Source organism: Eucyclogobius newberryi, unplaced genomic scaffold (assembly GCF_026437365.1).
Source record: "Eucyclogobius newberryi isolate DKJ021-1_F unplaced genomic scaffold, fEucNew1.0.hap1 SCAF_17, whole genome shotgun sequence".
Taxonomy (NCBI): Eukaryota; Metazoa; Chordata; class Actinopteri; order Gobiiformes; family Gobiidae; genus Eucyclogobius; species Eucyclogobius newberryi.
In genome coordinates, this window is record NW_027315801.1 from 9,873,716 (window position 1) to 9,898,713 (window position 24,998).

Sequence of the window (24,998 nt, forward strand, 5' to 3'; positions counted from 1 at the left end):
GCGCGCCCAAATGTACCAAAAATGCATTGAGAGATGGGAAATGACCCAAAAAAAATCAGAGAAGTAAAAAATATTATTACGGCAACGCCGTCCGCCCAACCAAATGTCGGCCATATTGCTTCAAAAATGGCTAAACATGACTTCGGAGTTTTTCCAAACGTCGTACTTTTACGAACTCCTCCCAGGGCGTTGGCCCTAAAAAGCTGAAATTTGGTGAAAATGCTACTGAGGAGTGGGACATCAAAAGTTATCCAAACTACATTGATACCTGTCACGGTCTCTGTGCGGCAAAGCCGCAAACTGTAGCAAGAATTTCAGAAATCTCCCAAATTTTACATTTCTGCCGTTTGCGCAGATAAAGTCTGAATTGCGTCAAATTAGAATCAGTTGTTAAACTCTTTGCCCTAAACCTACTTGAAGTGAAATAAATTAATTTGGAGCCACAGCGCCCCCTACAGATTTTATATGGAGGTTAAATGTTTAGTTTTGCGAAATTATATGAAATTTGACACACAACTCAATTTTAGAATCCCCATCAAAAAAGTCAATGAGACCCATGTCATAATTGTTATGGCGTTGCCGTAACGATGACCAAAACCTTCCATGTTATTCCAATGGGGAAATCGCCAGAACATGTTTACACTTTAGACTTTCACAAACTCCTCTTAGGGCGTCAGCCCTATTAACCTGAAATTTGGTGAGACTCATCTTCAGGGCTGGACCATCAAAAGTTATCCACATTTTTATTCAAAGAGTCACGGTGTCTGTGCGGCAAAGCCGCACATTTTGCCAAGAATTCAAAATAAAATTGCTTTTTGATGGTAAAACAAAGGGGAGAAGATGTGACAGCGTCACAGATTCAGCAGTAGGCGTAATAAAAGGACAATTGGGGCGCGTTAGCGCCCCCTCCTCTTGCGGCGTGGCGGCGGCGTAGCGAGGGCCGATCATTGCCGCTTGCGGCTATATTTATTATTATTGTTATTGTTATTGTTGTTGTTATTATTATTATTATTATTATTATTATTATTATTAAATAGGTTAGAATGACCACAAAAAAATGTGATATCTGGAGCTACAACAGTAGTTGTAGAAAAAGCTTCAGTTGTAATCATCTGGACACTGTTTTAGAAAAAAACAAGACATTTTGACTCTCATCCAAGAGTCATTGTCAATCTGCAGATCTAGTTTGAGAATTCTGATATTTATCCTACTGAGCAGAACTTCCTGATAATAGCCTGTCCTGTTTTGGTTTACACTGAATTACACCTGAAACCAATACTCTTTGTTTACCCTAACTTCCCTGTAATGTTAGTTTAATCCCTCATTCGTCCAGGAGTGTTTCATTGTTGAAAAAGATTCAGTTGTAGTCATCTGGTCAAAACGTTTCGACTACAGCCCTGTAATGGTCTATAGAAATCTCACTTTCCCTCATCAGCCGCCCCATGGCTTCAATATGCTGCTGTACACTGTCGAAAGGCTGAGGAAAGTCCTTTCCTGTTTAAAGAGGGATTTTCTTTTTTAACAAAACAGGCCCCCTTAACTCCCCTTTCAAATAATTTCTTCTCCTTCTTAGAATCACCGCACTGTCTTAGAAAGAGTGGTTTGTGGCTTTAAGATGAAGATGCATGGCACTCTGGGGTCCTGAATTTGCGCGTCTTCTGTGTTGATAAAGCCTCATGTGTAAGAGCTGTTTAGTCTCATCTATGTACCGCACTTTACAACTTTCTTCACTGCACTGAATAGAACACACTACATTGCTCTGTTTTTGAGAAGGGAAAGCTTGTCCTTGGGGGTGAACCAGTTTTTGTCTTGAATTGTTGCCTGGTTTAAAATACACAGGATTTTTGTTTTTCAGACAGTCCCTAGACATAAGGGATAGACCATTTCTTCTTGGTTCTGTTTCCCTTTGGTCCCTTTTGTCCTGCTTTTTGGTTATTTTAACTTTGTTAAGCGCATAAACGGGGTAACCACAGGCTGAGAGAGTATTCTAGACAGCTTTTTCCTCCTCCTCCTTGCCCTCTGAGCTGGTGGGCACTTCTTGGGCTCTGTGTTGTAAAGTCCTGATCACCCTCAGCTTGTGCTGTAGTGGGTGGTTAGATTCAAAGAGGAGAGAAGACTCTCAGCAGTGTTATATCAAGACACAAATGTTCAAATGTCAGCTCTCTTGTCTGTAAGTTATTTCTTAAATAAAATGTGCTGTCTTAACTGTCTGTTTTTAAGTCTCTATTACTCTCTAATAAAACTGTATTTAGAAGTAATTTAAAGTCATGGAAATCTGTGTGAAACTATGATGGTTTTGCTCATCATAGTTTCACACAGATTTCCACGACTTTGTTTTTTTTGCCATATTTGTTTTCTGTCCGACAGTTATGTTTTAAGTATTAACTCATCATAATGAAAATAATGAAAACTTCCTCTTATTAGTTCTGACGAAGCCAGAGATTTCCATATCTACACTGATGGATTTTCTTTATAATATTGGCCAAATGTCTGGATACAAAATAAACATACAACAAACTGTTTTCGATCTTACTGGCATCCCCCTTTGATATTTAAAACAACCCATTTCAACGTAATCCGTCCCATTTATTTAGGTGTGGTCCTCCATAAAGACCTGTCAATAAATTTAGCGAAAAACTATTCCCCTCTTTACTCCTCTATAAAGAAAGACCTTGACAAATTGAACATTAGTCCATATTTTAGTCTAAAAGGATTGAAACTATTAGAATTAGTGTTTAGCCCATATTCTCTATCTATTCCAGACTCCCTGAAAAATTACTGTATTTAAGCTCATAACGCACTGGAAAAACATTGAGTGTAATGCTGTGATGCAGGTCCCTGTACAGGCCTTACTGGCAGATGACAAACGCCATTTGGAGGAAGTGGAGAATCCCTGGGTAAAATCTGTGCTTACAACATAGAAAAAGCTAATCAAACCTATAAATTAAACAAAGATGTTAAAATCTTAAACTGGTGGGCTTATGACCAAAGTTTCAGCCAAACAGCACTGATCTGAGATTTATGATTTGGAAAAACAAAAGGCATAAACTTTTTTTTTACCAGATTGTAAAAGAAAACCAAATGTATTTTGGCTTGGAGAAACCAGACTTTAAAATAAAGATAAAACAAAATAAAAACAGCTAGCGTAAGACAAAATAATACTAATAATAATGGTAAAAATAAACACTCTATTTACATCAGTTATATGCACATGAATGTGACATTATTGCGTGTGAGTACGACATTACCATGTGTTCTGTGACTGTCCTGTTGCACAGAAATATTGGACAGAAATTAACAAGACATTTCTATTCCACTCAAATTCAGAACTATTTGGGCCTTAAAACTCTTGCTATGGACAATAGAAATGGCTACCTTTGGAACATACTTCAGGCAGCTGAGAAAAAGGCCATCACAATAAAATGGATGACACAAACTGTGCCAACAATTAAAGACTGGACTGACTGACTGACATACATATAAAAATCATATTAGGACTCAATTTCATTTTTTTTTTTACAGAAACTGGACTAAATGGGACAGTTATTTTGGACTGTGTGTGCCTTAACATTCTTTTTCATTGGATGCCCCACCTTCCAAATTTGTTCCTCTCTGGTCTTGTCTTGGTTATTTTTGTTGTTTTGTTTTTGTTTTTTGAAAAATGGGGGAGGGGGGAGAATAGAGAGAGAGAGAAAAGAAACCTCCACGTGCACGCGCACAGCCCAGGTCCACTTTTAGCACCATGGACAGCGCCTCGCGCCTGTGGACCATCCGGCCTTCAAAACGAGGTGCACGTCATGACGCCGTTTGTCTGCGTCCAATCAGCGCTGAGCTGTGGAAGCCAGACGCAGATTCAGCTGTAAAGACATTTTAACACCAGAACAAGAAGAGGTGGTCTGTGGGTGATCATAATGTTCTGGGACAATCGCAGGTAAACGGGACGAAGCCTCTGCCCGCGCGCGTGTGCAGATAACGGTGAGATTGCGCGCGCCCATCTTCTTTTACCGACGGCGCTGTGGCGGAATGAAGACGCGCAGCGGCACAAAGCTGCCAGAGGCGGACAGAGAATTATGATGCGAAAGAGAGGAACAAGACCGCCACAGAAACACTGATAGGGCACAAATAACGCTGTATTCAGTTTGGTTGAAAAACTGAATAAAATCTGAGGACCTGTTTGAGTTTTGAGCGCGCGCGGGCCAAATAACCAGTCTTTGCTTTTTATTTGGTGTGGCCTGTGACAGCCTTTGTGTTTTCTCCCCTGTCAGCGGCCTATTGCCGGCCGCTTCTCTCGGTAAAGGACAGGGTTGCCACTCCTCGTGTTCACGGCGGACCTTGATTTAATAGATATACAATTAAGGCACGCGGTGAATGCCAAGAGGGGAGCCCGCAGCTTCATGAAGACACAGACCCGCAGAGCACCGAGGCTCTCACTGTCCTACGTTTATGTTGGCGCTTGATACGGACCATTAAATGACTCCATTTAACCCGGCTTTTTTTCTTGAAAATCTCACTTCACAACATGCAACAATTCTAATCACATCACTCAAAGCATGAAACCAGAGATTTGTCATTATTTCTAAAGGAATCAAATAAGCACCTTTTTAACTGTCCAATGTGACCTCCAATTACACATTTTAATGTGGCCTCTAAAATGTGGCCTCTAAAATTCTATATAATTGCAGGGCGAGTACAGAAAAACACAATCAACAGATAAGTATATCTTTAATAATGAACATGATCAAATCTAAGAATCTGATGGTGAGCTCTGATACAATGAAGATACAATTGAGGGTGACTTGATTTTTTGCATAAATGTTAATAAATATTTCCAATAATGTTATATAACTCTGCTCCACAATCATTCTGCCTCTTTATTCTCGCTCTCGCATACACACAATACAGCAAGCAATAAAAGAAAAAGTCACAACATATACCATAGAGCCTAGCATGTAGGTTTTCTTACACTGAACGAGAAATCTTCTGCCATCTCAGTTAGAAACGCCAATACATTAAAGCTTACATTTGTGAAGGATTATGAAGACAGGTTATAGCAATGAAAATGCAAATATTAGAGTTTTAAGTTAAAGAACAATAAAGCAAGTTACTAAACAAAAACAGCAAAGTGACTGGCCTGGCTTCAATTTGAAAAAGCAGCACATGCTACATTTTCTCCCAGTGGAGCTGAGGAGAGCGCAGTGCAGAAGCAAAATTGTGAAAACAAGTGTCTGCGTCAAATTAACTCTTAATAAACAACCTTTTTTTTTCTTTTACATTTTTAGACATCTTTCTCTGAATCTCTTGCAGATTTGAGGTACAATCTCATAAAAGCAAATTACCTCCAGCAGAAGAACGCTTAAGGCTCCGTAGAGGAGAAGAGAAATGGTGTATACCTATTTTAATGCAACTTTTTAAATGTAAGCCAGTAAATGCTAAAAATATTTTTTTAACATTAATACTTTCTACTGTCACAACCTTGTACATAACTTCAGTGTACACAATCCTTCACCTAAATCACCCTTACATAAATTAATGGGTGGAACTGAACGTTTCTTCGGATAATATAAAATACAACTTCTCACACAATGATAATAACAGACAGTTTTGTGGATAAAGTGTAGTTCACTCATAAGTTGTTTAACCGACACAAGCACTTAACATTTCTCCAACACACAAACCACAAAGTGAACAGTCACTGAATATCAGCAGCATGTTGTCGAGAGATTTTTTAAAACAGACGTGCAGATATTTGTTACTCATTTGTTAAGAATGCAACTTCAGGAATAGCAATAGAGATTTATAAGGCTAAAAAATACAGAAAATCAAGAAAATATATTTCTGAAGCAATTGAACTGATGTAACTGTAAGGAGCTTCTTCCCTGCACGCATTGTAAGGACTGGGAGCAATGTGGCTCGCAGTTCGAAATGGGCCAAAGTCACCAAAATTAAATAGGAAAAATATTAGTTTGTTATAATTTCTTCATGTCCATGTATTTTTATGTTAAATCTAATATCAGTCTTCTATCAGAGGCAGGCTCCTGTTGTTCACTTCTGGCGATCCTGGGAGCAGAAAAGAACATCTTGAGTTCAACATGTACGATGTATACAATGTATACAGCCTTCAGATCAGAGGCTGTGGTTACATGCACACTCGACATTGAATTATCATCAGAGGTAAAAGATTGTTAAAATAACATGGAAACAGCAAAATAATCTGGATTCTTCCTGCATGATCCCTCTGGATACTCACATGAGATTTTGCTCTTAAAAAGGTCCAGAAATCTGACTATTCAGATATTGATCTGCATGTGAATATAGCCAATGTAAAATGTATGATTTTTGAGTAGATTAACTCTTTTTCATGCACTTTAGGTGCATATCTTTGAGTGCTTTTGACTAAAGATACAATAATTAGTTTTGAATTGTTAAATATTCTTAATCGCTCTGAAGCTCATGAAACACAAAATACACAGCAAGTTGCACATATGAATATTCAACACTCGTCTAGATTCTAACCCTATATTTCTTTTTATTAAAACAACTATATATAAACAGAACTGTATTTTACCTGATCAATTCTGGATCTGGTTGGTATGGAGGCAGGCTCATAGCTCTGTTGAAAATAATAGTAATAATTCCACAATATCTATAACAGTGTAATTATGCAACTAAGAAATGATTGAAACTACCTAAAGTAGCACTGAACCAACCTTTTTCACCACCTCCTCCTCCTCCTGCTTCTTCTCGTAGTGTGAGAAGTCGTCAAAGATGGAGGTGGTGTGTTTGTACTGCGTGATGATCTTGAGCACCTGCTTGGCCTTCTCCAGGGGCACCTCCTGCGTGTCGCGCGAGTTGGTGACCGGTTTGTTGTCGTTGTTCTCCAAGCGGATGTGGCGCAGTTGACTATTAGGAACGTCCTTTACAAACAACCAGTTCACGTCAAACTTTCCCTTCCATTTGTCCTGCGCCCAGACCCCAGCGCTGGTGCCATAGTCCACTGGTGACCGCATCTCTGCTACACCACAGAAATGCCCGCTCCCGTTGACGCTAAACAACAGGTACACGGGCCCTTTCGAGTTCATTGACCTAAAAGCCGAGTCCAAGCGCTTGTTTCCATGCTCCGTGCTGCACCAGATCGAGTATTTGATGGAGCGGTGGATGTCGTCCTCAGAGTAGCTCTTAATGATGAAAACGCGACCGTTCTTCAGGTTCCAGTCAAAGTCCTTGGGGTTGTAACTGTGCGAGGCTCTGAGCTTCTCCAAAACCGGGTGCGACTCTGCTCCAGACTCGGAGCCGGGAGGCAAGCACCCGAGTACTCCACCGCCGTTCCCCATGCTCCCGCCGTTAGACGAGCCGTTGCTGTCCAGGCTGCCTCCGCCGTAGCACAGGTTGCGGTTGCGAGGGGCCACCCAACGAGTCTGCGGTGGGGCGGGGTTGTGGTTTTGGTAGGACTGAGGGGGCCCCGACATGGTCATCTGCTGCACCAAAGACTGAGCGGACTGGATGGACTGCTGCAGCGGTGGGATGAGGCTGGTGTGGGAGTGCAGGGACTGGGGGTGGTGCGGCGGCAGGGGAGGCAGCACTTTTGTGGCGGGAACTTTGTTGTCCCAAGTGTCGATGTCCACGGAGTGTTTCAGGGGAGTTGGCGGCTGGACCCCCCCAGCGATGGCCGCGATGGGCTTTGACTTACTTTTCTGTTGTTGCAGCTTGGCAGGTTTACTTGCTATCGCAGCCCAAGATGTCAGTTTTGGAGGCGGCATCCCTAAAGTCGTGCCCCCGTTGCCCGTGGGAACGGCTCCGACGCTTCCACCTCCGATGACCGAGCCCGCTCCCTTCACCCCTGAGCCGCTGCCCATGTCCCCGCCGATTTTCAAACCCAGCATGCCCTGCTCTAAACTGTTCATACCCGGAGCCTTGCTCAGGGTGTCGCTGTGGAAGCCCGTCTGCCCGTCTTGGACCAGGGTGCCCCCGAGTGAGCTGGGGGGGTAACTGTAACTTCCCCCGTATGCTGAGCTCTGAGTCTGCTGCCCCTGAGAGCCGCTGGTGCCCCAGGCTGAGAAGGCGGGATTCTCTGGGAAAAAGTTAAACCTGTGCGGGTAGATGCTGCTGCTGAGGCCTCCTGGCTGCCCGAACACCGTGTCGTGCATGAAGTGATGGTCGCCATTGCTGAGAGGAGCGTAAGGCGTCAGGTACGGGATGGGTGGGTCTCCTCCTGTCGACCACGGAGCTTCACTGAGCGGATACGGGAAACCAATGGAAGGAGCATAGTAGCTGGACAGGTACGGGTCAGTCATGGATTGATAGCTATTGTTCTACAATTCAAAAAAATAAAATTCACTGTTAGACACAAAGACAAATAAAGAATATTGTTATTAAAAACTGTGAAGTGGCAAACCTGATTGGACTGGCCAGTGAGATAAGGCTCAAAGTCATTGTCATGCATCGTATCCTTTTGGTGCAAGGAACCGTTTTGCACAGACACTGGAAAAGCTGCAAAACCAAAATTATAAATAGGTTTTGGGCTGAAGCAAATCTGACTCAACATTCAACCAAACAAACTCAAAAAATTGAATTCCCCAATGAAGAGAAAGGCATGTTTTGAATTGGTAAAATTATATAACAGAATTGACTTATTTGAAACAAAGTCAGTGTAATCCCTTTTTAGTGTTGCATATTTTAAATTAGTTAACTCGTCGAATTAACTTTAAATTAATATATTTTTATATCAAACGAAGGTTGAAATATTTATCAAATCATAGCAACATGATTGTCTTAGTAGGAATTACCAAACAGACTGCAGTATGTCAATATCTTCCTGGCTCTTACCTTTGCTTGCATCTTGTCCTTTTGATGTCTATGGGTCCAATAATGAAGAGAAGACACGTGAATAAAGGCAGAAAATGGCAGATTGCATGTTAGAGAAGGCGGGCGCGCATTACAAGGAAAGGATCATTCCCAGCTAACATAATAAGCATTCATTTGGCTAGCAGCGGGCTAACGACATGACAGCAGCAGCGTATGTAAAGTAGGATGCACACACACGTCTTGTTCCTGTCACACGCAGTATTTCTGGCGCTTACCTGAGGGTCTAAGCTCGTAGCCGACATCATTCATTCAGCAGGTGGGGGTTTGAAGCCCTGGCGAGATGCAGCGTGTGAAAACTGCAAGAAAGAAAGACAAAAAAAAACTCGGCGTTGCTTGTTCTGATGCTAGAAAAGCAGCTAACGTGATTGAGCTGCTTCTTCTTCCTCTTCTTCTTCTTCTTCTTCTTCTGCTGCTGCTGCTGCTGCTGCTTTTCCCCTGCTCCTCCGCGTTACTTTGCTCACACTTTTGCACTCAATGGCAGCTAAGAAACGGCCTTTTGCTCGCCGTAGCCGTGCTGCCACTGTTGAGAGGCGCTGTTTGTCGACATTAATCCCGCGGGGCTTCAAAACGCTACGGCCCTCGCACCAATAAATTAGATTCTTTGCAGCCTCGGTAGCCGCTGCTCCACTTGCCCCAATGGCAGCTTCATCCGGGACACGCAGAGCGGAAGAGGACGTAAGTGACGTCAGCACGCACGCGGACCCCAATAACTAACTGAGCAGCGGCGTGATGGGTTTTTCAATGAGTCTTGTCTTTTTGTCCTCTAATAACTCAAATTAAACCACAGTAAACTAGAGGTGAGCGATTAAATATTACACTTTTATTACACATTTGACTGAAGTAGGTAAATAAGACGTAAAATAGTGTGAACAGCAGTGTATTTTGCCCAAAGGAAATACATCATAAGCACTAAGAAGCACTATTATTTATTTACATTTATTTGTGTGTTGGGAGTGCCACATAATCTCTTATCCATTATGGCTTATAAATGTAGATAGGTGACATTGAGGTAAACACGTGTTATTACACATCACAATGGATACACAACAGTGCCATTTTGCCAGTCCCATGTAGTTTCCTGGTGGTTTTCCTGTGTCCTTTGGCTTTCATCACAGGTATTTGAAATCTAACAGAGGAAAGAAAACAAAAAGACTAAATACAATATATCGATTAACTCTGAATCATTAGGCCAATCGGCCGCACACCTACACAGATTAGAAGAGCAACTGAAAGGGTTTGGACGGGTGGTGAAATTCAGCATTAAAATGAACTGAACGGAAATGTGAAAAAGAAAACAAAGAAATAATATTTAAATAAAAACACAAATAAAGATAAACAATCATTTGTATTTCTACTTACAGCTGTCATTGTCATCTTCGAAGGCATTGACGACATAACAAGCATAAACGAATCCCAGCAGCTACAGAAATACAAATCACAATCATATTTTTCCTATTTTCTTTTAACACTTTATGTCCTCTGCATGTTTCATTTTTACTTCCCAGCAATAGCGAACAGATAAGAACAACACTACTTTTGTGTCATATTAAAACAATTGACCTTTAGCATAAAAAATAGGCACAGAAATTACAAAAAAACAATCGCTATATTTTTCATAAGGGAAAGTTAGCTAAATAATTCCAAGGAGTTATGTTACATGATAAAGATAGACATAAAAATAAGTCTGAAATACAAAAATAGTCATCAGTTAGTAACTAAATACTGCGTGTTACAGTTGAAATTAATACTGCGTGTAACAGTTGAAATAATGTGAGCACTTTGCAATAATTGAGTGATGACAGCAGTAAATTACATAGACAATACCGCCAAAATGAAGAAATTACTCACCAAGTCATTTGAACTAATAATTTTAAATACAGATTTAAGTATTTGGAATGAGACCAAAACCCTGATCTGTGAGACTTACTGAGACGAGGAGCTGGACGGTGCAGTGCAAGACTTCGATGTACTGGTATTCGAGCCAGCAGCGCAGCACCGTGGTGAGCTCTGGGTTGTGCTGGTTGGTCCATGTGGCTGACGGCAGCGACTCGGAGTCACAGCCGGGACTGTTCTCCTTCCACCACGAGCGATGGGATGAAATGCCCAGTGTCAGAGTATCACTTTCCTGCACAAACAACCAGGGGAATTAATTGAAAGAAAGAACCTGAGGCTTCCTGGTACAGTATATAGTATTATATGGAGCATTTCTTTATCTAGGGGCAGGTTAATCAACTTGTTTTATACAAAAAAAAAACAATTTCTAGAAAAGAAAAAAACAATACCAAAAGATAAAGTGAACATGGTAAATATTCAAAGTTTTAGTATGTGGCTTTTACTTTCTTCAATCGTTATGCTTCTTTGCTAGCAGTGTTTCACTGGTAGGTGTGGGCAATATATTAAAAATGCATCAGGAATGTGCTAAAATGCGATTGTAAATGTGTAACAGTAAATGTGTCAACAAAAAAGGTGCAAAAATACTCATTATACTCATGACAGGTTCATGATATAATATTAGAACCTTTCATATGCCCATTAAACTTGTCTACGCCAGGACAATTTACAGGTCAGATCCGTGGAGAGGCGACCCGCTCGCAGTAAGAATGGGGAAAAACTGAGTGATAAAAACAAATTGCTATGCCTATTTCATAGTACCTTGCATTTATTCTGAGCGATAAAAACACATAGAATAAATGCAAGATACTATGAAATAGGCATAGCAATAACATCTCCATGGAGACATGCAGGTGGTGGACCCTCCACAAGTTTCTTAATGCGCCTTTAATATTTTGATATTCGAATATTCTTACATTCTTACATTTCTTTAGAAAATACCACATCAAAGAATAATTGAATTAAATTCTAGAAGAGGAACATCATTACTTATGTACTCTTCTAATTTAGTACCAATTTAATTATTTAATCTTAGTTTAGTTTTGTATTATAGTGGCCAATAGACTAGAATGTTTAGTCAATTTAAGGTCAGATCAGAGTGTTGTTTTTTTAGTTGAGGCTGTGAGTTGTAATTTCCCTGTAAATAGTCAGAATCCTGAGACATAGACGGAGCAGAGTGGACTGTTTGGATCGAGTGGGGCTGTAATTATGAACACTTTAAACGTAGCTATTAGACTTACCTTTGAAAGCCCTCCCAAATCCAAGTAGAGGCAGCAGACAAAGCCATTCCAGCCAACCCACAACAATGTCCACAGCAAATACTGGAGGAAAGAAAAACATCATCATCACCTGACAATAAAAAGGTAGACAATTTTTTTTGTGTTAGGGGTAACCCTCTTTAAAAAGCATTAAATTGTAAATTGTCAAAGGCCCAATATCACTAGTTATTTACCATTTGAATCATTGGCCAGGAAAGGTAAAAAATATGACCAACAAGATGTAACGAGATTGGCAATAAAGCAACATCAAAAACCTGTGTATTTTTATTTTTTAATTTTGCACTAACTTGACCAACAAACTAAACAGTACACACATTAAAAATATGCTTCTGGAAAAAGTGATGGGCTCCTCTGCTGCAGACCGTATTGAATGTATTTGTAAAGTTCTTTAAATATGCTGTAACAGAAATTTAAATCACAGAGCATTAAAATCTGTGTAAAAGCAGCAGATGAACAAGGAAAAGAGGGAGCCAAAGCAAACCTAGAGGCAAACTCGGGAAAAGAGAACAGCTTCGTTGAAGAGCAGGCTAATGATGAATGCACAGTATTTTTAACAGGCATGTGTCCCCTCCTCTTTTCTCACCATGACAACGTAATGTGACCTGTACTGGACGGCTCCGAACAGGCCCAGGATCACCATGATGACGTGGAAGAAGTTCACCATGATGGGGGCCCACTGGTATCCCAGGAAGTCAAACACCTGCCTCTCCAGAGCTGTGATCTGTGTAAAGCAGAACAAAACACAGTCTTAATAAACTCAGGTAAATGTGTAACAACTCACTATGGACCAGAATGATAAATTAACATTGAATTGGAACTGTAATTTGAATGATCAGAATAGCATGATAGCATTTGCGGCTAATGATTCAGATAATTTAGATAGGAGCATAATACTGTATATTGTCTCCAAGGAGGTGATAAAGATAACAGAAGACCTTTATTTGTCCCACAATAGGCAAAGTAGAAGAACTTTGCCTCTTCGAGTCTCTTAGAGTAGAGTTCCCAAGATAAACTCCAGGTCCAAGTCACTGAGTAAGCAACAGTTATAGTTTCTGAAAAGCATTGCAATTACAATAGGATTTTGAGAACTGCTAAACTAATACAAAAACCCCATGCATTTCAGAACATGTTTGTAGAGGTCTAAACTACAGTCTTATCAGGTTTTGTAAAGGATAAACCTAGATGTTTTGTTGTTTACAGGGGAAAATGTCTTACTTGAATAATTTCAGTTATCGCAATTTGCCAATTACTATAAAAAAAACTGTAAACTGTAAATGTTTCTTAATTTGATATTCTATTGCAGCCCTAATTTCTGATTATTAGCATATTGAGACTTTCTTGGTCCAATATGATGTATAAAACAATACACTTAAGAACAACAGTAAAAAATGAATAAATAAGACAACAAGTGACAGAATATACAAAATAAATACATAATAAAGGTGGGTATAATGAACACTAAAACAACAAAAGTTAAGAATAAAACAATAACTAACTAAACTGTTTTTGCATTAGTCACCACTTAAACTGTTAGTGTTCTCTCGATTTTTTCACTCCTAAAAGTGTTACCTGTGAACATTTTTTTCATTTAATGGCAAAATGTATAATTGCCACAAAAACAAATCATGCAACACAGACTTTCTCCAGTTCAGATCAAATTACAATGCTATTTTTCTTATAGGTTGCCCTGGTAACTGAGCCCAGGGGAAGATAGTCCTACTTGAGGTGTCGGGTCTACAGAGATTTAAAGGGGGCAGGGTGGGAATCAGAGGCTGGGGGCCAAGTGGGTGCAGCCCTTTATTGTGGTGGTTGTAAAGGAGGGCGGTCAACATGCATCTGTGTAGCTTAATAACTACAGGCTTAAAGACTGTGGCTTTAGATATACACATAGGCATACAGTTTCAAATGCGGCTGCAGAACACATGCATTAATAATGAGACGTGAGCAGAAGGTCAACAGTGTCTGCATAAATAATATCTGACATACATTTTATGACTATATATTTGAAGCGATAGATGGAAAAGTTATGTGTTATTACATTCTAAGTTATAACTAGACTTAATACAACTATAAGTAAGTAAGTAAGTGAGCAAGCACAACGTTGTACATTCAATCAGTTTCTCAAAGTTACCCTGAGTAAGTTATGAAATAGAGATGTGATGATACAGAGGATAGAAAGCACCTTACCAACTGCAGACAGCACAGGATTATGAGCGTGCATCGCGGCGAGCAGCAGCCCATCTTCACCCTTAAAGTCTCCAGTGACCGAGACGCTTTGAAGGGAACAAAAACGCGACTCAAGTGCGTTTTAAAGCTCGAATAAGTTAAACAGTCTGGAGAAATCTAGGAGCCTGCAAATCCATGCCCGGAGTTGTGGAGTCCGCGCAGTGCACTCCCACATCATGAGAGAAACAGAGTGATGGGACCAGGGGGGAGGGGCGCCTGATGGAGCTAAACAATGCACAGAGCTCACGTGAAGGTCCTGATGGCGGAGGATGCTCTTTATCATATGCAGGGGTCTTTGAGGAATAGTGTATCAAGGAATTACAACGTTATTCATAATGCGACTCATTATTTATTGTACAGACATCAGCCTGTTCATTGACATTTAACATTTAATCCTAAATCACACTAGGAATGAACCTGTAAACAGCCTGTCTCTGTGTGTACCACTACAGCTGACACAGTGACTTCCACCACCACCTGCCGTAGGAAACTGTCATGTCCCATCGTTTGCCACGGCTCGACTGAACCATCGACAGCAACAGCACGCAGCGCGCTCTGATTGGTGGATTGTGAAAGGATCGGGAGACGCCAGTAGGGGGCAGTAGCGACACTGAACTTCAGAGGATTAAAGTTACGCCAGTAAACTCAGGACTTTCACTACAATATTCTACGGCCTGTATTCTAAGGTTAGGTTAGCCATTAACTTCTTGTAAATATATTTAATAATGATAATGATAGCATATGAAAGGCCCTAATATGTATTTATTGGCTTGTTATAACCCAATTAATTTAGCTTGAACAGCACTAGAAGGTATATCTATATGCTATTGTATATGTGATAATAGGCCTATTAAATTAATAACTTTCTTCATTTTGACACCAATGTATTTTATAGGCATACATCAAAAACATTCTGGGGGGATTTAACTATAGTTCACGAATTAAATGTGACAATTAATTCAGGTCTATGTCTGGTTTCAGTTTGTTTCGGCATTGAACTTAGCCACACCTGTGTCTTTTTATGTAAACTCTACCTGTCTTTATTCATCATTTTCCCACGTGAAACCTGATCTGAAGCTGGGTGCGTTCGGCAGCGCGGACGCGCACTTCTCCGCGCTTCCGAGGGATGACGCTAGAACCCAAAGACAAATTCATAATAATTGGGGGGTCTCCAGCTCTGCCAGTGTCACATGGAAGCGCGGCAGCGGAGCCGAGGGGATGCATGAGATCGCAGTGATGGAGGGGGCTTAAGGGGAGGACGACCTGGACCGGACCGGACTGGAGCAGACGCGCGGTGCACGGGAGGCTTTGACAGCTTATTGTCCGCGGTGCCTCGCGTGGCTGGGGGCGAAAGGGCAACACACGAGGAACCTCAGAAACAAGATGATGCCGCCTTCCCGCGTTTGCTATTGATTATGGTCGCAAGGAGCACCTGGTCTGCGTGGAATCCGAACCGAGAGACCGGGCTCGATGCGGCCGCCGCCGCTGCGCCTCGTACAACCCCAGAGCTGAGTGAGTAGTGCCGGGGAAAGCTCTAGCGCAAAGCCCGTGGCGGCGTGACAGTGTGGAGGGAGGGGGGCTCATGCATATGGACCCACATACATCCAGCTCCATCTCCGCAATACATGCAATTATTCTCCGGCCTTTTCTGTCTCACACTGACCACACCGTGACACGTGCGCACTCTTCATTCACCCCCCGCGACGCAGATTCTGTTTGTTATTTTCCATCGCGTTCATTAGAGAACTTTAATTGTGATTTGGTGAGAGGAACAGGCTTGAAAACACTTCAATCAGTCCATCCTTTTTCCTGCGTAACAACCCGCCGACTGCGAGCCATAAAAATAATAATTAACTCAAGACATTCCCTTGACATTTGCACCCCGCAGCCCCCCCATCCACCCCTTGCCTGTCATAAATACAGGGGGCAGAATGGGGGATGTGGGGAAGTGGCTTTGTCGTGTAAGTTGCCTGCTGACCTCAGGGACACATTTCTACCTCTTTGATCCGAGACGCTTTGATGAGACAAAGGGGATGACAAATCTTCCCAGGCGCGCAACAAGCATTTTTAAACACATAAGAAGAATACTGCCTTTTTTTTTTTCCTCTTTTCTTTCACCCCTCTTTGCCTCTCCAGCACCTGCATGGGCATCTCCCGTGTTCACACCCAACGCAGCGCATTAGCCTATGAGCGTGCTGTCGTGGCGTGTGTAACCTGTTGTCACCGCCACTGCTGCAGTTTGTGTGAGGTGTCAGAGCCCAAAGGCGAGGCTGAAAGAGAGAGAGAGAGAGGGAGAGGGAGAGAAGGGGAGCCAGGCCAGACTAGTTTCCATACATTCAAATAGAAACGAATGTCTGGATTCATGGGAAAGAAGGCCACAGGGGAGGACAAGGAGAAGAGAAAAAAGCCTGTTCACCCTTTGTGTTCTTCCCTCACAGTGAAATCTTCATGTTAAAAGAGTGGATGTGTTTGTGGAAGGGGCAGAGGCGCACGTAGACAGACAAACACGCGCGAGCTTTCTTCCTTACAGGGGCATGGTTAATCGTTGTTGCAAGCAAACATTTGACCTAATTCACATTCTCACACAATAGCAGACTCTCTCTCTCTCTCTCTCTCCCCCCACATATCTCTCTCTCTCTCCACGCACACATGGCTGCTATTTGTGTCACACAGAAGGGGTGAGGTTTTGCTCCACACACACACACACACACACACACACACACACACACACACACACACACACACACACACACACCAACTCCCAGGTGCTTTATCAGAACCTGAGCAGATTGGCAGAGAGGATACCCATGTACAAACTGTCAGATTCTGCGGCTTGTTAAGGGGAAGTGTGGAACACAAACGTCAGAGATGTGCACGTTCTGTGGGAATATAACCTTAAAGCTATTGATTGTTGGGGCTAAATGTGCCACAACTCCATTTGAAAGGGGATTAGACCATAATTCCTTGTTGACTCCATGGTCCGGTCAGGTGGCAGGGGCAGAAAACATGTCAGTTTTTTAAAAACATTTTATTGTGGCTCTTCTATTAGATATTTGCTGCTAGAAGAGACTGTTTTTTAGAAATTCAAAGGGAAATCAGAATAAGCTTTGTTGTTATTGACAGTAAACAGGATTAGGCATAGGCATGTGGTATAGCTATGAAATTAAGAAGAATAGTCATAGTCAAATATAAAATAGAATAATATAAAATACAATAAATAAATAAATAGCAGACTATATGTTCATAAAATATATCTAAAAATTACAAGACTTACACCAACAGAGGATGTAATCATTAAGTTTATCTTGTGTAAGCAAAAATTATACATAGATAAAAACAATGAGCTAAGAAGAAGAGCTTTATTGGTCCCATGAAATGAATAAATAACGACTATATCCTTGTCCATTGCAAATCTGCTCTGTGATGCGTGTCCACACAGCTCCTCCTGTCAAGTGAATGCATGTGCACGCCCAGTGTCTGAGGCAGGGGCACTGAACAGGACCTGGTTTCAAAACAAGCTTCACACAGGGACCGCTCTGCTCCGGCTGTGTGTCCGACGGGCTGGCTGCGAGATTACACTGCAGTGCTGAGGCGTCACTCTGCCTGAGAACCGCAGGAACACACACACATAAAAAATAAAAAAGAGGGGGCTTGGACAGGACCGAAGCGGCTATAAGGGAAAAGGGGCTCAGTTAGGAAATCTCTCTTAAAAAGATGTGAATCTAAAGACACCTGCCTCACAACTCCCACACACTCTCCGCCTTCACATGTCTTCTCTCAGTCTCCCATTTCCCCTTCACCAAATTAAACTTATACTGCATGTGCTACAAGGCGTCGCAGTAATTGAATAATGTGGTTAAGTGCAGGGTTAGAGTCAAGCTTTGATGACAGTCTCTGAAATGTTGAATTTTGTAACAACATGAGACTTATTTTCTGTTTCGACACCATCAAATGTGATTTCATCTGTGTCACCAAATTTAAATTAGATTTTATTTGGAAATCCTTTTTAGACAAGTGCAATATTGATTTGTGAGAAAGTTTGCTCTGTATGGTTTGATATTATTATCATCACATCATTTCCATGTGATTCATGCCTCCTCTGCGGTCAAATCAAACATGCAATGTACTGATGTTGGTTAAGGTGTGGTTGGATCAACATTCTGTGAAATGACAAACAACAAAAAGTGACACATTGGTCTGTTCCATCTCTGGTTAACTGGTTTGAATGGTTGATGACAAAATGCCACGACTTGCATTAAAAAATCTTTCAAACTTGTTATGTTATGAAGCCTTGTGTTCTATTTAAAGCCCTGTCACATCTGCAGTGCCTGTTCAGATCTTTTTTAAAAAAGAGAAAAGATTAATTATCTGTTGGCAGGACATAAGTGCAATATTTTGAGAATTGCAACTGTTTTCTATAAGACCCAATTCAACATGTCAATAGTGGAAATGATTTCAGTCCCGAAACCTCACACAGGTCACAAGATCGTGTTTGTGTGAAGAAAACTGGTAAATGCTGGACAGACATTCGGGGAACGTGTGAACATAAGGACTAATATAAAGGCGAGATCTTTGCTAAACTTCCAAACAGATTTGAACAAACTGGGCGCCATGTTTGGTGTTGTTTTGATGATGGCCAGTGACAGACCTGAGTGCAGTCTCGCAGCAGACAGATGGCAGCAGTTGACAGAGATTACACTGGGTTTGTTTGGGCTGTTCTGTTGCAGCCATGTCCTTATTGTGTGTTTGGAACATGTTACACTGTCAAGTGCCAAATGCAACACTTCTGTGAGTACTCATCAGCAGAGGGAAATCGCACATGGCTGTTTTCCTCTTCACAGTGACAGATTATGTCATGTCATTGTCATATTTACTGACTTAGGCATGGCTTAAAGTTGACTTGCAGTTGGATGTCTTACAGTCATGTGTTTCCTTCCAAGTTTACTTTCTTTACTGCAGGAGGACAAATGTACAGAGTTGGTCTTATCAGACTTGATACGATTGTACTTTTATATTAACATCTAACAGTTTATTGTGCTGTTTCCAGAGCCCAGTGTGACGTGCACGCCCGTGTGTGGGTGCATGTGAGAGAGGGTGAGACAGACTGAGAGATCGAGCGTCCGCGCTCACACATGGCCTCCATGCAGGACGGGCTGCACATCACGGCTCCCCCCTACGGCAAGGTCCTGCTGCTGGGCGCCATCGCTGCTGCCTCGGCCTTCGTGGTCACCATCCTCATCGTGGTCCTGTGCGTGGGCTGCCAGAGGTGAGCTTGGTTTGAATGATGCAAACACCGGGCCTGTGGTAAACACGCAGTCAGACGTGACTCAAAAACAATGAGTCAGCAAATGTGAGTGTCAACCTGTGACAGCTGTCGTTTTCACCTCAGGAAGGGAAAGACACAGAATGTCCCTGGGGAAAGTGGAAAACACCGCCTCATGGACATGGTAGGTGTCGGCCATGTTGCTGTGGTTTGTGTATCGTCCCCGGTAAGAGAAGCTCCTCCTTCATCAGGGGGAAACAGTAGCATAATTTCAGGTACAATTAGCTTTTACTAGTCACTCTGTAAACGTGTCTTTTTAGGGAATTCTCAAGCAGTCCAAGCTGCGGTCCATCAGTAAATCTGACGCCTCTGAGATGAGCAAAGTGAACTGCAATGGCAAAAGTGAGTGCATCCTTCACAAACTTGTTCACCTGGGGTCACACTAAATAAGAGTCTCTCCCTCATTTCCAGTATATTGAAAGAATCACATTTTAGGAGACTAGTGCATCATCGGTTGCAATTAAATGTTTCTTTGTACACATGAGGAGCGTGTGCAATAATTGTGCTATTTTTAAAAGCAGCAAACTGCCAAAACCAAAAACAGTGATGTGGCCTATTAAAACAAGGAGGAATAAGATCCACCAAATTGGAAGACCAATCTGACGAAGGCAAATCGATCAAAATGATCAAAAATACATTTGATATTCAGTTTAGCCTGAAACAGAATTCACATTACATTTACAGCCTAGTTCTCAGTCTTGATTTATGAACACGCATCTCTCTCAGAGGCAGGAACAGAGAGCCAAGACAAATCCTGGAGCTCGATCAGTGATGACAAACAGAAACCTCAGCATATGTCCTGGTGCCACTGCAGTGAGCCCAGTCTGCTGCTCCTCTGAGAGTGGCGTTCAGTTCATAAACACACATTCGACTTGAACAGGAGGGTGTATGTGGATTCTGTTCAACGCTGGGCACTAGCATCAGATATAGTCGGCAGTTGCAGACTGTATGGTTCTCAAAACATGTCTAAACAACCAGAGACCTAAAGGCTCGATTCCACCAAATGGTACAGTATTTTTCAGTAAAGTGATTTTTCTAGTATTTCCACTGTCCAAAGCCGAGGAAGTGAGGCAGTTTTTCTAGGTAGGAACAGATTACTGACAAACGTGAACCATAGATAGATGCAGGCATTTTAGGATTCTGTGTTTGCAAGAATAATTCAGATGGAATATAAATGATTATTTTCATAATTGTAAACTAATTGGTTTGGTTTAGTGTATTTATAGTCTCAGAGAAGAAGTTTATTAAGAGCCCAGATGATTGAGAGATCATTCATTTATGGATCTTCAATTAATGTAACTCTTATGATGGGGTAGACTTTAATATTGGACTTATTTGGAATAGGAGGCTTAGAAGTGGACATTATAATACAAGTATCAAAAAGCAAAACTATTGTTCAGTTCAGTCTCCTGAGCTGGAAACATCTCACTTGTGAGTAATCAGTTCTAAAGTGAGGACGCGCAGGTTGAGGCTCATACTGTACCGTGTGGTGGACTCGGGGCCCTATGCTACTGCCCAGCCGCGGTCTAACTCTGACCTTCGTTCTCAAGGCAGGCAGCTCCCCCAGATCCCCTCTGGGGCTGGAGAGGACGGAGAGCACACTTATTCTGAAGTGGGCCGGGGAGCCTCCACTACACGTACTGACGATGCCCTGTACGCCATGGTAGGCAGAGCCGGGCAGACGGACACGCCGGCTCCTCCTGCTGTTCCCGCCAACACCCCGGCACCTCCGGACCCGGATGGCGACGTGGAGGGGGGACTTCCCGAGTCCGAGTCGCAGGTGGTGTCTCCTCCCGAAACCGCAGAGTACGCAGTGGTCCGGAAACTGAGGAAAGCGGAGAAGACTCCTCAGAAAAGGGACAGTGGCACAGACATGGCAGAACCTCCTGCTCCTCCTCCAAGACATGGCCCTCCGTCTCACCCAGCCCCACCGCCACCTCACTCCCAGCACCCCCAGCACCCCCACAGCACCAAGCTTCCCCGTAGAAATATAGGCCTAGAGACCTTTAATGTGCCCTCCTTCCCAAAGGTGAGTTTACAGTTCAACAATCTCTCATAAATGTTTTGGACAGTGGCTCTTTTCAATGACCTACTCAGCTTGTCAGAGTTTACTTCTGGCCTCCAGCTTGAATGCTGTGGCAATGCATTTACACTTGTTTGGTAGTTCCTCTGCAGAGTGCAGAGTTTGTTGAGAGTTATTGGTGATAGTGGGGCATTTCTGCTCTCAGCAGTGTCACCTCCTCCATATGTTTTCAGCAGCAGGAGCAGAGGCACGGGTGCATTTACAGTGAATACAGTGTGTGTGCTGCCTTCAGGTGACGGCAGTAGGCCATTTGCTGCCCTCTGTGAGGTCAGCAAGGGTGCGCTCTCTGCTGTGACCTGAGTTAGCAACAGGCAGAGTTCAGAGGCTTACATGTGTTCAGTCTGCCAACACCGCTGAGGATGATGCAACAGACTGAAATTCCATCAAGAGAACATACATATATGTGTATATTTGAGTCTCATATAATCAAAGCCTATTGTCATCATGTTTTCCCATGATGTTATAAATGCCATTGCATTAATCTGAATGAAACATGTGATTTTCTCCAAATGTAATATGTTTTGTGGTAACAGGAAGTGATGTTTATGGGGAATGGGGAGCAGTATATCTGGAAGCCTCCAGAGGAGGATGATCTCCTGATGCTCCAGAATAAAGCCCTGGGCCCGTTAGCTCATACTGTGGAGAACATACAGCCGTCTGCTGCAGCGGTGAGTCCCAGCGCTGGCTCAAATAACTTAAATCAGTCTTTATTTAAGTGACATGCTTCGGGCAGAACTGTCTCAATGGCTAGCATTTTCCTGCTACAAATAGTAAATAGCAAATGAACTGTGCTGTTGCTTACTTTATCGTTTTTTTTTGTTGTTGTTGGTTTACAGGTGGCCGAAATGTACTCTAAAGTGTGCAAACCAGGAAAAAAGAAGAGGTCTATGTCTCCTCCAGCCAATCCTGGCTTCCGGACCTTGGGGCGTGGGGACCGAGACAGGGATGGGGGCTTTAGTGTAGTGGTCAAACCTCAGACATGGGCCCCACTTGAGGGCAAAGCCATGGCAGGGCCGTTAGACGAGCACTGTTACGAGTCAATCGGCACAGAGGAGTATGATCCAGCGTATGAAAACCTGGAGGGGGCGGGCTGGAGGCGAGAGAGACCCCCGAACACGTGTGCCACTCTGAGGCCCCGGAGAAAAAGGGCCCAACAGCCTCTGCAGCAGCAGCAGCCCCCTCCGCCGCCGCCCACACAGCAGACACCCAAACTGCAGCACCTGCCGGCCCAGGCCCTGGTGCTGCCGGGGGACAGCTTGTACGAAAGCATCGGGGACCTCAAGACAGGCTCGACCACCTCAAGCACGACCACCATCTTCACCTTCAACGACGGCATGGAGATGTACGTCACAGGGCTCTGAGTGACCGCGCTTCATCACATACTGTTTACATTCAGTCATGACACATGCCTTTTACTGGCCCAGAGCCAATGGGTCAATCTGCTGACATGTTGTGACCCGGGCTGAATTCTAGAGTCCTATCTGTAGACTTTAGATGAATCCAAAGGTAATGAATAATAAATGAGCACAAGACCATTGCAGAGTACTCTGTAGGTAACAGTAGCACTTGGGTTTTACTGGGAAATGTGTGCAAAGCACAAACAATTTAAAGGCCTAAATTTGTCCTCAATTTTAGTGGGTAATTGTTGTGTTCTTGAAGGTTCTCTTTTGGGGAAGCTGCACATCTTTGTGTGGATCTTCTGGTAGCACTTAGTCCGTTATGCGCAGGCCTTCCCTGTAGTTGGTCAAGATGTGATTCAGGACATAAGATAAATAATATATGAATTATTAATCAAATACTTGAAAGCTCAGGGACCAAGAGAAACAATTATGAATATTCTACTAAATGAAAACTGCACACATTTTGCATTCCTCTTGTAACGAATTTTGACCATTTCCATATTTAAAAAGCCAATCAAAGATATACAACCGTCTGTCATGTTTTGTTTCATCTTACATGGACTGAACACTGTCTCCACCACTGTCTGTAAATGAGTGTTTTGATTTGTTTCTGCACTTTGCCTGCTGCCAACTGCATGCTAAAAAAATCTAAAATCTAACAAAAAAAATCACTGTCACGTGGTACCTATATGAATGTTATTTATTTTCAATAGTTGTTGGTTTCTTTTTTTTTTGTTCCAATTTTGTTTGTTTTTTGAGTGTGTTGCTTTCTTTTTTTCCGTAGAGCACAATATGAGTTTGTTTTAGGCTGTTTGTAGCACAGAAGGAAAGCGTGGAGAACGTTCACCATCCTCCTCCTGTGCCACCGACTCACTCAATCAAATCTTAAAGTTGAATTTAGCGGTGTAAACGATTCGTGTGAGACCTGGAGATGGAGACAGTCCACCTAAACGCGGTCCTGTAGCTCATTGACGTCTGTGGAGCATTCATTGCATTGTCCTGACGTGTCCTGCTCATTTGAATCAGAAAACTACAGCTAAACGTGTGTGTATTAGCACGTTTCATCATGTCCCATCACCATCCATCGACGAACACTCTCCTCTCTTTGTTATCAGTGTTAAAATATAGCAGCATTGCAGAAAAACCACATAATATATGTGAAGCATATGTTTTACAAAGCAGCAGACCCCGAGGAGAAGATAATACAACCCCCAACCCTGGATGGACAATGACAATGAAATAATTTGACCAAATACAACCAATGTGATTAACTCTGTATGTTGATGCAATGTGTATGTACATTACAAAAGAGAAAGAAATAATAAATATATCATCAGTGTTGAGGATCTATCTTTTTTCTATCACAGTTAATTGTGGTTTGGAATGACTTGTGACAAACTGCAAAACAGCTGCAATGTACATTTCAGTGTATTCTGTTTGTTGTTTTTGAAGCCATGAAGCTACAGTGTATTCTTGGAAAGCCCAGCTAAGCTAAATGTGGCAGCTAATGTTGTGTGTTTGCTATTCAGATTACAGGGTCTTGTACTCGAAGCGTGTAATAATAAGTGCTAAGTGCAAAAGATTGTAATGTTTTATATCAAGATTACTATTCATGAAATGTCAGTCAAGTTTATACTTTTGTAATAAAGTGGCACTTTAAAAATGGTTAATCTCATAGTCTCAGTCATTAAGATGAATGGAGACAGGGATTGTTTAAAATTGTGATTTTTCTAAAAGCTCAATGTAACTTTGTGCACAATCTGGTCGAATGCAATAGAAATGTTCCATGTAAATATTTTAGGAGCTGCCAATAGAATGATTTTTCCTTCAACTACAAGAACATTTCTGTGGGTAAAATGGTTGAAATGATATTGATGGCATCCTTTGAAGCCTCTTTCTTCTTTTGTGTACCACCTCATGGCACAGCGCGTGTC

The 24,998-nt window shown here is 42.3% G+C and overlaps 3 protein-coding genes across 9 annotated transcripts; 1 reads left to right on the forward strand and 2 right to left on the reverse strand.

Annotated features, from left to right (window-relative positions):
* Positions 1 to 4,705: 4,705 nt before the first annotated feature.
* ythdf1 (YTH N6-methyladenosine RNA binding protein F1) lies at positions 4,706 to 9,543 on the reverse strand. 2 transcript variants are annotated; one of them, XM_072448986.1, is made up of 6 exons: positions 9,078 to 9,543; positions 8,824 to 8,851; positions 8,393 to 8,487; positions 6,708 to 8,309; positions 6,566 to 6,610; positions 4,706 to 6,057 (listed from the first exon to the last, which is right to left on the reverse strand). In XM_072448986.1, the coding sequence occupies exons 1-6, from the start codon at positions 9,105 to 9,107 to the stop codon at positions 6,043 to 6,045; spliced, it is 1,815 nt and encodes a 604-aa protein (XP_072305087.1). In that variant the 5' UTR covers positions 9,108 to 9,543; the 3' UTR covers positions 4,706 to 6,042. The 2 variants fall into 2 exon arrangements, with proteins under 2 accessions (XP_072305087.1, XP_072305088.1); XM_072448987.1 differs by having other exon boundaries at positions 8,393 to 8,530.
* A 117-nt stretch (positions 9,544 to 9,660) lies between these two features.
* nkain5 (sodium/potassium transporting ATPase interacting 5) lies at positions 9,661 to 14,452 on the reverse strand. 3 transcript variants are annotated; one of them, XM_072448989.1, is made up of 7 exons: positions 14,220 to 14,452; positions 12,616 to 12,753; positions 11,994 to 12,074; positions 10,790 to 10,987; positions 10,222 to 10,282; positions 10,072 to 10,132; positions 9,661 to 9,988 (listed from the first exon to the last, which is right to left on the reverse strand). In XM_072448989.1, the coding sequence occupies exons 1-6, from the start codon at positions 14,271 to 14,273 to the stop codon at positions 10,077 to 10,079; spliced, it is 588 nt and encodes a 195-aa protein (XP_072305090.1). In that variant the 5' UTR covers positions 14,274 to 14,452; the 3' UTR covers positions 9,661 to 9,988; positions 10,072 to 10,076. The 3 variants fall into 3 exon arrangements, with proteins under 3 accessions (XP_072305090.1, XP_072305089.1, XP_072305091.1); XM_072448988.1 differs by having other exon boundaries at positions 10,068 to 10,132; XM_072448990.1 differs by lacking the exon at positions 10,072 to 10,132.
* A 934-nt stretch (positions 14,453 to 15,386) lies between these two features.
* Positions 15,387 to 24,729, forward strand: LOC140362795 (uncharacterized). 4 transcript variants are annotated; one of them, XM_072448991.1, is made up of 7 exons: positions 15,387 to 15,770; positions 19,306 to 19,524; positions 19,648 to 19,747; positions 19,842 to 19,923; positions 21,132 to 21,610; positions 22,198 to 22,332; positions 22,501 to 24,729. In XM_072448991.1, exons 2-7 carry the CDS (start codon positions 19,391 to 19,393, stop codon positions 23,023 to 23,025), a joined length of 1,455 nt encoding a protein of 484 aa, XP_072305092.1. In that variant the 5' UTR covers positions 15,387 to 15,770; positions 19,306 to 19,390; the 3' UTR covers positions 23,026 to 24,729. The 4 variants fall into 4 exon arrangements, with proteins under 4 accessions (XP_072305092.1, XP_072305094.1, XP_072305093.1 ...); XM_072448993.1 differs by having other exon boundaries at positions 21,249 to 21,610; XM_072448992.1 differs by having other exon boundaries at positions 19,648 to 19,705.
* Positions 24,730 to 24,998: the final 269 nt, after the last annotated feature.